This window comes from Capsicum annuum, chromosome 8 (genome assembly GCF_002878395.1).
Source record: "Capsicum annuum cultivar UCD-10X-F1 chromosome 8, UCD10Xv1.1, whole genome shotgun sequence".
NCBI classification, from domain to species: domain Eukaryota; kingdom Viridiplantae; phylum Streptophyta; class Magnoliopsida; order Solanales; family Solanaceae; genus Capsicum; species Capsicum annuum.
In genome coordinates, this window is record NC_061118.1 from 105,013,694 (window position 1) to 105,026,663 (window position 12,970).

Sequence of the window (12,970 nt, forward strand, 5' to 3'; positions counted from 1 at the left end):
GAGATAGGATATGAAACGACCTTTAGGAATCGCAGAACTCCCGAACCATTCGAGGATAGGTTCATCAGGAAACTGAAACTTGACCACACGAGCACAACAATCAATAGACTTATAGCATGAGTGAAGCCAATCCATACCCAGAATGATATCAAAGTCAACCATATCTAGCTCAATTAAATCAGCATACATAACCCGATGAAAGACAATAATAGGATATTTCTTAGACACCCACTTAGCAATGACAGACTCTCCTACTGGAGTCGAAACCAAAATAGGCTCAGAAATTAGTTCATGATCAATTTCAAAAATTACAGCAACCGAAGGTGTCACATAAGAAAAACTCAAACCGGGGTCCATCAATATATAGACATCAAAATAGACAGAATAGAGCATACCAGTGACAACATCGGGAGAGTCCTCCTGCACCTGAAGAGGTGGTATAGTATAAAAATAATTCTGGCATTAAACGCCAGCAGTACTAGATGAAGCACCCTTAGGAGGGACTGGAAGAGCTGCAGGAGGGGGCGCACTGGTAGCCTGACTTGGGGGACGGGCATCACGACTCTGCTGTCTGGTATACGGGCAGTCTTTAAGTATGTGGCCCAACTTTCCACAACTAAAACAGCCCCACTGCCCCATATAACACTCCCCAAAATGGTCTTTACCACACTTAGCGCATGAAGGAGGATGAGGCCGGTTGTTTACACTGTCCTGAGACCTGGAAGGTACCGACCTATTCTCGAGCTCCTGCCTGCCCCGATATACAGGAGCACTAGCTGAGAAAGGTACAGGTATAAATGGATGGCTCTAAAACTGAGGGCGACTCCCTCCGAAGAATCTAGTTTGACCAGACCCTTGTTGCTTCAATCTGACCTGTTACTCTGATCTGATCTCTTAATCCCTCTTACTCTTTCTCTTTCCTTTATTTTGTCTGACTTAATTTGTTGGGCATGAATCATTAACCTAGGAAGATCAATATCCCTATTGATCATAGCAGATCTACATTCTTTCACCACATAACTCGACACCCCAGTTAGAAACTTACTCATACTAGTCCTTGAGTCAGCCATCATATTGGAAGCGTACTTCGATAGCTGATTAAACTTAAGACAATTCTTCTTAACCGATATGAAGCCTTGTCTCAAATTCATAAACTCCTCTATCTTAGCTTCCCATAACTCAAGAGGAAAGAATCTATCCAAGAAAGTATCTTGGAATAATTGCCAAGTCGATGGAGCAGTATCTTCCTCTCTACCCTTATTCCATATCTGCATCCAGTCATAGAAAACATCCTTCAACCGATAAGAATCCAGCTCCACATATTCTTCTTTGGTCACATACATAATCTGTGTAATTTTCTTCATTTCATCAATATACATCTGTGGGTTTTCACCTGCTCTCGACCCATAAAACTTTGGCGGATTCTTCTGCATAAAGTCATGAATTAGTGCTGCTGCTGAATTATTTTCCTGCAGAGGTGAAGCATTGGTGTGAGTATTGGTGGTAACTGCCTGGGCTAGCATCTGAAAAGCTGCCCAAAATTCAGTATGGGATACCTTCTTATGTAACGGATCAACGGGTTGAGGTTGGTTGTTGTTTCCGTGAGCTCGAGGTGGAGGCATTTTTTGTCATAAGAACGCACGAATTAACAGAACAAGGAAACAGTTTTAAGCGTGATAGACTCTTGTAGAAAGAAAGAAACAACTTTTCCTAGAACGCCCCGCAGCCTCTTGATCATAGGTGTGGCGCGCTACACACCGATGCTCAAGACTCTATGTAACGTAGCTTGTCAGACTCCCTAGGACTTCACAACCTTAGGCTCTGATACCAAGTTTGTAATGCCCTAAAATATCATCCTGAGATGCCACACGGTGCCCAAGGCTACACGTAGCCTCAAGCAAACCCTTTATGCAAAAACACTACCCTTGGGTTCCAATACAACAACATACACACTATGCTAAGGATATATATATAAGTATATTTCATATCACATCGCACATGGCATGGAATATCGTTAGACTATACATATATTGAATGTCTATACACAAACAAACCCAATAATACACTAGTCTGACACAGCTTCTGTATATCAAAATAAATGAGCCATTGGGACAAACCCCCAACTGACTCAACAGACCAAAGGGATCACAAAACAACAGCACCGAAACTAGAAACTTGGTTCTCGAACCATGAGGACTCACCACTGAAGAAGCGTAGATGCGACACTCGGATAACACTGTCGCGGATGCGGCTGAGTACCTGAACCTACATCATAGTAAGAATGTAGCCCATAGAGAAATATGTGGGTCAGCACAAGATACGTACAGAGTGAGTGGGGGCGCATGCAAAATATAAATAACATCATAAATTTCATAAAAATTTACATACGGACCATAATGACACACCTGGCTTGACTGACATTGAATTATGAAAATCATAATATCTTAGATAGAAAATGTAGGAGAAAAACCTCATAAATCATTATAGATCATCATAGGCAACTTGACTTACCACATCAAAACTTGGAGTGGCTCGGTATTTCAATAAACATAACTCTTATGGATAGGGGAGTTTCCTATAACCGATAACCCCACGTGAGCTACATGGAATACAAACATTTGAAACCCCCGTTGGCGAGAGCGTTATACTCTTAGCCAATGAGTATGACCTTAAAACTGTAATAATTACAATCGGGCTCTCTGGCCAATAATATCGTCATCAAACAACCCTACAATGGCACATAGGTTTGGGCAAATACCAAATTTCCCTCTCGGTGCTAAGTACTACTTCCTGACAAGCTCATAACGCGTTAGGAAATCCACCACAATATCACAAGGGTCTATAATAAAGACCAAATCAAATCTCTTTCTCATTTATCAAATCATATCAATTTGTGGATTCCTAACTCAACACATTTTAGCTCAAAATATTTTAATCTTCCTCAACATCAACAAGGTATAAATGCATTGAACCATAACTGACTCGACATTTGGAAAAGGATAGGAAGACTCAATACATAATATTTTCAACAATTTAACTAATCAAAATTGTCCGAAAAATACCAAGACTCATTGTAACTTCAATATCAACATTTCTCAATTTTCCATCCAACTCTCATTTAAAGGTACTTGAGCCATCAACCCATAGTAGGGATATAGAATTTCCAATATCAATTATAAATTCATAATAATGAAATAGTGGAATGATAGTATAAATAAAGGCTTAACAAATTAAATCATCATACTCTCATAATCAAATACTTTTTGGACATAATTCCATCTCAACATCATACACATATCGGATGACATAATCCCTTAGCTCATGGAAAATAATATAAGATATAAAACCATATTTCCAATTCAAGGTAAAATATATAAAATCTCATATCAATGTAATTCAACAAAAATACCGAGCACAAGATCGAAAGGATAATCTTGTTCAAAGCCCCACATACCTAAAAATGGAAGATGAATATGAACTTTCGACTCCAGAAATTTATTCAAAAAAGTAAAGGATGCTTCTCGAAGCCCTTAACATGATCAACTCGAATCCCAAATCAATTTGAAATTTCTACAGTTAAATCAAGAGACATAGAAGGATGAAATTTGGAGTAGTAGGGTTGGGGTTTGAGCCTTAGGAAATTTTGGAGAAAAATGAGCTATTGAATCCTCTTAGTGGACTTAAATCCATGGTTTACCTGGATGGATTAGAGTGGGAATAACCAAAATACCCTTTAAAATCAAATAATGTCAAATCTGTCCTTTGGTGGACTGTTTTGGTAGGCTGAAGTAGATCGACCATAACTTTTATCTCCAATGGCCTAATTGGATGAAACCAATTTCATTGGAAAAAGGACTTTCAGAGCTTTCTTTTAATATATACTGTCTCACCCAGATCATTATGTACAAGGGGTTATGATCATTGGAAGTTGACCCTAAAATTCTGCTGGCCTCAGTATTTTTTTCCTGTATATTTACTATTCACCACTATTCACAATTAGATCAGAATTATCATAACTCATCGTTCGATTGTCTGTTTTGGATTATCCACATATCGTTGGAAAGCTTATTTGATGCTCTACGCGATGACTAGTCGCATATCTAGAAATTCCACATAGAAAAATTAGTAATCATGATAAAAAATAGAATTCAACATATTTTTGTCCGAGATCTTAACGGAAAATTTTTTCTAGGGCATCACACTAACGATTAAAAATCTACTCAAATAGTGAGGAGTTCGTCTCTTCACTATCCAATATCCTTCGTGGATCTAAAATATGTTAGCGAACCATCCAATTAGATAAGTACTAAATTTAACATGCCAAAAGCCTTTGAGAAACTGAAATACAATCAAAGCTACCGATACGCGCTGCCTTCCAACTCAAGGCATCCGCTACTATATTTCCCTTGAAAAATGATACCAAATCGACATATCATAATTCTTTAGCAATGCCAACAATCTAGGATTTCTAGGATTAAGCTCCCTCTGGGTTATAAGATACTGAAGACAACAATGATTGGTGAAAATCTCATAATACAACCATAAAGATAATGCCTTCAAATCTTAAGCGCAAAAACTACCTCGAACAACTCTAAATCATCAGTGGGGTAGTTGTGCTCGTGCACCTTAATTTGTTCAAAAGTAAAAGCAATGACAAGAACCAGTTGCATCAATACCCAACCAAAACAAACACAAGAATCATCACAAAACACTGTGAATCCCTCACCCTTTGTAGAATAAGCTAAAATAGGAGCTGAAGTGAGAAAATCCTTAATCTTCCCAAACCTCAACTCACAGGTGATGAAATAGAAGAAAAACTCTTAATAAAGCATCTATAGTAACTGGCCAAACCAATGAAGCAACGAACCTCAGTCGGAGATATAGATCTAGTCTAATAATGAATATCCTTAATCTTAGATGGGACTACCAAAATACCATCCTTAGATACCATATGTCCAAGGAATGTAAAGGACTCAAGGCAAAACAAAAACTTAGAGAACTTAGTGAAAAGCACATGATCCCTCAAAGTGTGGAGCACAATCCTCAAATATTATGCATGCTTCTTTCTAATCCTAGAATAAACAAGGATGTCTCGATGATCATAACAATGAATAAATACAAAAAAGGCCAGAATACTCGATTCATCAAATCCAAAAATCCGGCTAGGGTATTAGACAACCCAAATAACATTAGTAAGAACTTATATTAACCATACCGGGTCCTAAAAGCTTTCTTCAAGATATCCTAAGCCTGAATCCTCAACTGATGGTAACCAGATCTTAGGTCAATCTTAGAAAACACTACCACTCCTTGAAGCTGGTTAAACAAGTCAATAATGCGAGGTATTCTTATGCATGGATCCATATTTATTCTTCACAAACAATATAGGGGTGCCCCAAGGAGACATACTTGATCTAATGAAATCATTAACAAAAAGATCATAAAGCTAAGAATTCAACTTCTTAAGCTCGGCAGAAGCCATATTGTAAGATGCCAGAAAAATAGGTTGGGTGTTAGGCTCTAGATCAATGGGAAACTTAATCTTATGGATAGGAGGAATACCACACAAGTTTGTAGAAAACACATTAGGAAACTAACAAACAATGGAGAAAAAAGTAAAGCGGCATACCCTCGATATTAGGATCACAAACATAAGCGAGATAACACTCACAACCCCTTGAAATAAGCCTCCTAGCATGAACATAAGAAATAATCCCCATTGGATCATGGATAACCGCTCCCTACCATATGATTGAGGGTACACCAGGCATGGCTAAGGTAACAATCATGGAAAAATAATTCATGACGGCATGATGACAGGATAACCAGTACATGCCCAAAATTATATCAAAATCCACCATGTCAAGAATAATACGATCATTAGTAGTATCAACATCTATCACAGTAACAACACATGATTTGAGCACCTGATCAACTACGAAAGAATCATCTACAGGAGTAGATAGGCATAATGGCTTAAATAATAAAAGACAAAGACTAACTTAGAATAACCACTACTCCTAGAATAACCAGTTGATGAACCTCTCAAAGACTAAGCTCTATCCTTACTAGGGCTATCACTAGAACTAGACTGGCCTCCATCAGTAATCTAAAGCACTACCTGAATCAGTAGACTAGGTTGCTCTAAGATGGATAGGATCGATGCATAGGAAACCTACTCTCAAAACTATTATCTCTTAGTTGGGAACTACTATGACACCCACTTAATATTTTCTAAAACCTAGGCCTCTCATCACATCCCTCATGACCCTCATGATTCATCTCCTCCATTACTCGAACATGATCAAAAACCTAAGCAAAAGACCTACTCACCAACTAAACTCTTTGCAGACAAAAATGGGAAGTCTCAACCCTCTAATAAAGCAACAGACTCTTTTATACTCAATGTCAAGAATAGAAATTGCATGCCTAGCCAACTTGTAAAAACGTGCCTCATACTTTGCAACTATCATAGAGCCTCGCTCTAATCTAGAGAATTGATCCCTTAAATGATCTCTAAGGTTGTAAGACATGTACTGCTCTAAGAACAACTTAAAGAACTGATCAAAATTAAAGGGTGAAGATCCAGCTGGTTTGGAATCCATAAAACCTCTCCACCAATATCAAGCAGCCAAATCCAATTGAAATATAGTGTAACCTATACCACGAGTCTCAACAAGGCCTAAATTATAGAGCCTATCCTTACAAGATCATAAACTCATATGCATTCTTACTTGAAGCACCTGAAGAAAACCTCTATGGAGCCAATCTCAAGAACATAGCCAACATTTTCTGCTCCTTAGAAGACATAGCAGGCTGCACAACCACTGGCTAAAAACTATTAGTTGAGCAACCGCTGGTGCAGGAGAAACCAAAACTCTATGAGCCATAATTACAAGTTGCGAACCCACCATAGTGTCACTCTAATATGTAGACTATGCACCATTAATATTATAAAAATTATCATAGAGGTGTTGAAAACCCTAAACCCTAACCATATCTAAAAACTTACCTACTTTGCCAGCCAGCATGGCCAATGCCTCCGATGGGACAACCCCACCAACAGAAAAAGCAAAATAGACTAATGAGGACTATAATCTGATACATCAACAAGGAATTGATAGATCAAAATTTGTTGATCATCTAAACATAAACCAATTGTTAATAATATTATTAGTATTCCTCCTAAATTAGTTGTTATTCTACATGGGGAACTCAATGTCACATGGAAATCTGTTGAGTGTGAAGTTTAATCATACTAAAATTTATAGTATGCTATCATATGTAGGTTTTCTTATGGCAAAACCGATATCAATGAATTGAGAAAAGAAATCAAACCTCAGCGTGGGATAAAAATTAAATGAACAATAGGGATATTAGATACCAACACATTCTTATTGGATTAGAAGTATTAGAAGATTACTTACAATTGTTTTTAATGGTTGTATACTACAAAGACTAAAGAGATGTATTGGTAGATGAGAACGTTGTAGTGGGATACATGGTTTGAACTAGATGTAGAGACAATGATAGAAGTAGCATGGATCTCAGTGCAAATTTACCTCCAAATTTTCTTACTAAGGAATTAATTTTTTCAATTGCTTTAGTGGTTGGCAAACCATTAGTAGTAGATATGGCTACTAAAAACCAAACAAGACCTAGTTGCACAAGGCTAAAAGTGGAGGTGGATTTAATTGCTAAATTACCTCAGTGAGTAAGAATTAATGAGCAGAATGATAATGCAGGAGAAATCCAATCTAAATAGATTTAGTTTCAATACGACTATATGACTAAATATTGTAAAAAATATTGCTTGAAAGAACATGATGAAGAAGGTTGTTGGAATATTCACCCAAAATTATATGGCAAGAAGCAAGATAATAGTTAAGAGATAGAAAATAGTAAGGTAGAAGGTAATAATATGAAACAATGAGAGGGGAACCATACAAATAATGCAAAGAGAGAAAGCATAAATAAGCAACAGTGATATTATAAAGGTTAGGGAGAAGAAGTTTGAGAAAAACCCAATAGATGATAATAGGGAGAGATTCTTTAAATCTTAGGTTGAATTATATGTACAGCTCAAAAGAGAGAAAGATTTCTGAAGGCAAAAATTAGTCTTTGAATTATTTAAGGGTGGCTAAAAGAATACTAAGTTCTTTCACACAATTGTAAAAGAACTTAGGACCAGGATCATACTAAGAATAATACAAAATGACGGGGGAGAGTGGATGGAAGACCAGGCAGACATTGCAAATATAGCTATAGAATTCTATCATAAATAATTCATTATGTAGAACGATGTTGAAGATTTTTTGTTACAGTAGGAATTACCTACTCTAGTAAGTATAGAACAAAATAAAGAGATAATAAGAATACCAAGAGTGGAGGAAGTGAAAGTTGTTGTTATGGGATTGAATAGAAATAGTTCAGGAGGTCAAGATGGGATGACAGGTGCTTTTTATCGAGATACTTAGGATATAATAGGGAAGGACACACACAACATGGTAGTAGGTTTTTTCTGAGGATTTGAACTTCCAAGATTCATTACTCATATTAATTTGGTATTAATACCAAAAAAGTTAATAGAGAATACCTTTTTTGACATGCGACCTATTTTCTTAAGTAATTTTGTGGATAAAATCTTTTTGAGAATTATTCATGAGAGAATTAACGATCTGTTGCCATATATGATCTTACAAGAATAAGATAGTTTTGTACAATGAAAAAGAATTACAGAGAATATTTTGGTGGTTAAGGAAATAATATCATAAATATTGGAAAAGAGGTAAACCTCTAAACATTTTCATTAAGCTAGATATTATGAAGGCTTATGATAGAGTGGAGTGGGTATTTCGTACAAAAGTATTGAGAAAGTTAGGTTTTAGTAAAGTAATAATAGACATGATATTCAAGATACTAGGGAACAATTGGTATTCTATCTTGGTGCATAGCCATTTAAACAGTTTCCTTAAATTTTTAAGATGTTTGAAGTAAGGAGATCCATTATTTTTTTCTATATTCATAATAGCAGTAGAGGTATTATGAAGGAGTTTGAATACTTTGATTCAGAAGAAAGATTTCAAAATGTTTGGTATGCCAAGGGGTAGTCCTAAAATAAATCATCTGACTTTTGCTGATGATATGATCAAATTGTGTAAAGGTAAACTAGGGATATTACAGTTCGTTACGGTATCTCTAGATAGATATTAATTAGTGTTAGGACAGAAGATCAATAAATATAAGAGTTTAATTTATTTGCATAAAAGTGTTTCAAATAGTATAGCTATTATGGAAGAAGTGGTTATAGGAATACTAAGAAAGAATTTTCCTTTCAATTATCTTGGATGTCCAATATTTTAAATGAGGATGAAAAAATACTATTGACAGTATATAATGAATAAAATAAGTTTTAAGTCTTAGTATCCAAGGCAGCAGAGTCATGCCACGATAGTAAATCTGGCACTGCTTGGGAAGCAACCCAACATAACCTCTTTTTGAGCATGATATGGACACCTAGTGTATCCCAGGTATGCCCTTATTCCCTTGATTTCTATTTTATTTTCACATACTGGGGATAGTGTGTAGTTTTTAGTTGGTGGTGGAGTATACCATAGCCACCATAGATTTTTATTGTCATACTGCTTTTCCTGTCGGTCATGGTATGGTTATAGAATCAACATATCTAGGATGAATTTTATGTCATATCATGTTTTTTCATATTATGTTTTGTTTTTATGTAATTAGGAGTTTTATTAAGTATCTAGGGTAGTTGACATGTTTTTTTATTTATTTTTGAGAAAAAGGATACCCCTCCAAAAATATGTCTTAGAATTGTTGGATATGTATATATGTATATATGTGTGACCATTGTGAATCTCATTATGGCATTAGGATTAGAATTATGATAAGCATAACTAACAATTGCTGAACCAAATAGATAATAGCTTGTTATGTAACTCTGCGTCATGTGTCTGTGAGATGCTACTTAGTTCACTTTGTGTGTTTAATCAACAATTGCACTGTTAGTCTTGCCTGGGTTTTGGGATAGTCGGTATAGAAAGGATCGTAGGTCATTTTTGAAATAATTTGAGTTTTAGCCTAAATGACCTTCCATGTATGACTAAGTATCCCTTGATCCCTATTTTTGGGTATTTATAGTATATTTTTCTTGTTTCACCTTTTACCTACCTATTTGACAATGAACCAATTTTTTCCCTGGGCCTCCTTGGACATTGTGCACCTCAACTTAGAAAAATTACCTATGTTGAGGGTGGTTATCATAGGGGTTCGTAACGTGATGTGGGTATAAAGAAGGTCAAATAAGAGAAAATATAGTACGGTTGGGTGTGGTAGAAATAAAGAAAAAAAAGAATAAAAGAAACCACACCCAACCTAAATGTGCAATAAAAGAATAAAAAGAAAGAAACTAGGGTGGAATTAAAAGAAATTGGTTGATAAGTCAACCCCAAAGTAAGTGTAGTGCCAAGGAGGCTTAGTAACTAAAAATTTACTTATGTACCATCCAGCCCTAAGCCTAGATTGCAAGTCAAATAAAGTCCTATGGTAATCTTAACCTAACTGTTCGAAAGCTAAGGTAAAGAAAATAAGGGAAAGCCTATGGTATTTGATGCGCATTGGTGGAAATTTTGTTGTGAGTGTGAGTGTCTATTGACTGTACCTACATCAACGTGCATGAATTTATATGAGTGAATAGGACTTCTTTGTTGTGAGGGCACTTGGGTCGTATTGATAACTTCTAACTTATTAGGGTGGTATAACTTGTATATGTGGATGGTTGTTCGTTGCTAATGTAATGCCATATCTTGATTCCCTTATGTCAAATTGTTCTGCTTCATTGATATACACAATTGGTTTTGAAGTGTTGAAATTGGTGGAGGTAATGTTTTGAGATTAAAATTGATGATTGACTATTATAGATAGCTTAGCTTTCTCCTAGTTAAGTGTTGTTATATTATTTTCTTGTATTTTGTTGCCTGAGGACATAAAAATATTCTAAGCTAAGGGTTTTGATGTGTTATGGTTTCATAGAACTTTCTACTCTTAAAATGATGAAAATATGCAAGTTACATAGGTCTTTTTGTTAGATATGATGTGTTTTGTGTTATGTTTGTAGGAAATTAGGCTTTGGAACTATTCAGAAGAGAAAGAGTGAAAATTAGAGTTTTTGACCTCTAGAGTGGGCACATAAGACCCATACGTACAACCTACGGGGCTTAGGTACTAGAGTATGTGCTAGAGAAGTTGAGAAGTAGAGAATAGAATCAGAAAAAGTTGAACCTACCACCTACGACCACCAACGGTTTATAGGTGCCAAAATATGTTGCGAAAGAGCCAAGTCTACAGAGAATTTCGAAGAATTTTGTTTTTAACCTGGAAATTATGTGGGACCACCTACGGCCATAGGCTCGTAGGTGGTCCAGTAAGTGGCCACCAAACTTACTTTTCCTTATTGGTTTTGGAGTTGTTTCCTAGGGTTTCTTTGAACTCTATATATACACTTTTGATGTTTTTTAGTTATTTGACGTACTCTTGCCTTGCCTGGTTCAATATCATCTTAGTATCCTCTGGCCTTGCTGGGTATCAATATCATTATAGTATCCTCTAGACTTTCCATTCATCATAAATATCATCTCAATTGGTGAAAAATCTATAGCATGATTATTCATGTAATCAAACATCATGATCTCAAGCATAACCAATAGCATAATTTCTCATATCATCAGTATGCATGAATTCTACCATAATTCATGGCAAAATTGCTAATTTCATAATTAGAAATGTTTTCAAGCATGAAATCTAGCATGATTTCCTTGTATAATCATAATCATAAGCAATGTCTAGAGAAATGGATCATTAAAAAACATATCCGGAGTCTTATCATTAGAATAAAAGATAGATTTTCCATAGCTTAAGCAATACCTAATCCATGGCATAATGTATAGCTAATTTATAGAATAGTCCATAGCATAATTTATGAATTTAATAATATCATAGTCAAGAACTCATTAACTAGCATATTTGGTAGCCCAATCAATATCAACAACAATAGAGTAATCAATATCTCATCATAAGATTAACCAATAAATCATACATATGGGATAATCGTTAGGTATTAATTCTAATGTCATTCATCATAACCAAAAAGTACAAAGGTCCTTAAATAATATCTCAAAAGGGCATTATCTAAGCATATAATAAGCATACAAATGTTTCAAGATAACTAACATCAATCTTGGCTTAAGGTGGGTCAGAAAGCCCACTTCTAATTCTTCGAACTGTATTCTATATCAAATTCTACCCCAGACTAGGCTAAGGTATCAAAATCCACTCTTAGATGTATAGCAAACAATGATTAGCCGTAAGGTACAAGTTCTTCTCAAACGCAATAACTAAGCCAACATAGAAACTAAGGCAACCTTCCTTTGGTGTCAGCAACTAAGGCCAATTTATCCTAAGCATTACTAACTAGAGAACTTTAATTAATTTAGAACAAGCTAAGACATTCTTATGCTAAAGATGAGTAATGAAGTATAATGCACTAAGATTCAAGGAAAAAATCTAAGTGTTTCAACTTTACGATATCAATTTAGCGAAAAACATCCAACTAAACTCAAGTCTTGCATTTCATCAATCCAACATCTAAAACCCATCTGAAATCCAACCCAATATCATAAAATACTATGACATAGCTCAGTCTAACAAGGGATAAAACTTGACTACCTTGATGCCGAAGAAATCTCAACAAACTGCTAAACCTTCACTTTTCATTTTCGAGAATCCTCCTCATGACGCCAAGATATAAGAAACATATTCTATTCATCAATATGGTAATATCGATACCTATATTGTACCATTGTACTTTGGGTCCAAAAATCTCCTCGAAATCAATTTGCTTTCTATTTGAGGAAATCATATTTTTTAAACTTACCTATCATAATATCAGGCT

General features: G+C 35.6%; 1 protein-coding gene across 1 annotated transcript; it reads right to left on the reverse strand.

Moving 5' to 3' along the window:
• Window positions 1-462: 462 nt before the first annotated feature.
• LOC107879059 lies at window positions 463-1,622 on the reverse strand. Its single transcript, XM_016726187.2, has 2 exons — window positions 1,225-1,622; window positions 463-751 (listed from the first exon to the last, which is right to left on the reverse strand). Exons 1-2 carry the CDS (start codon window positions 1,620-1,622, stop codon window positions 463-465), a joined length of 687 nt encoding a protein of 228 aa, XP_016581673.2.
• Window positions 1,623-12,970: the final 11,348 nt, after the last annotated feature.

Coding starts and splice junctions, on each gene's coding strand:
- LOC107879059 (XM_016726187.2), bottom strand. CDS start 1,622: ATGCCTCCACCTCGAGCTCACGGAAACAACAACCAACCTCAACCCGTT. Junction 752..1,224: donor GATACTGCTCCATCGACTTG/GCAATTATTCCA, acceptor ATATCGGGGCAG/GCAGGAGCTCGAGAATAGGT.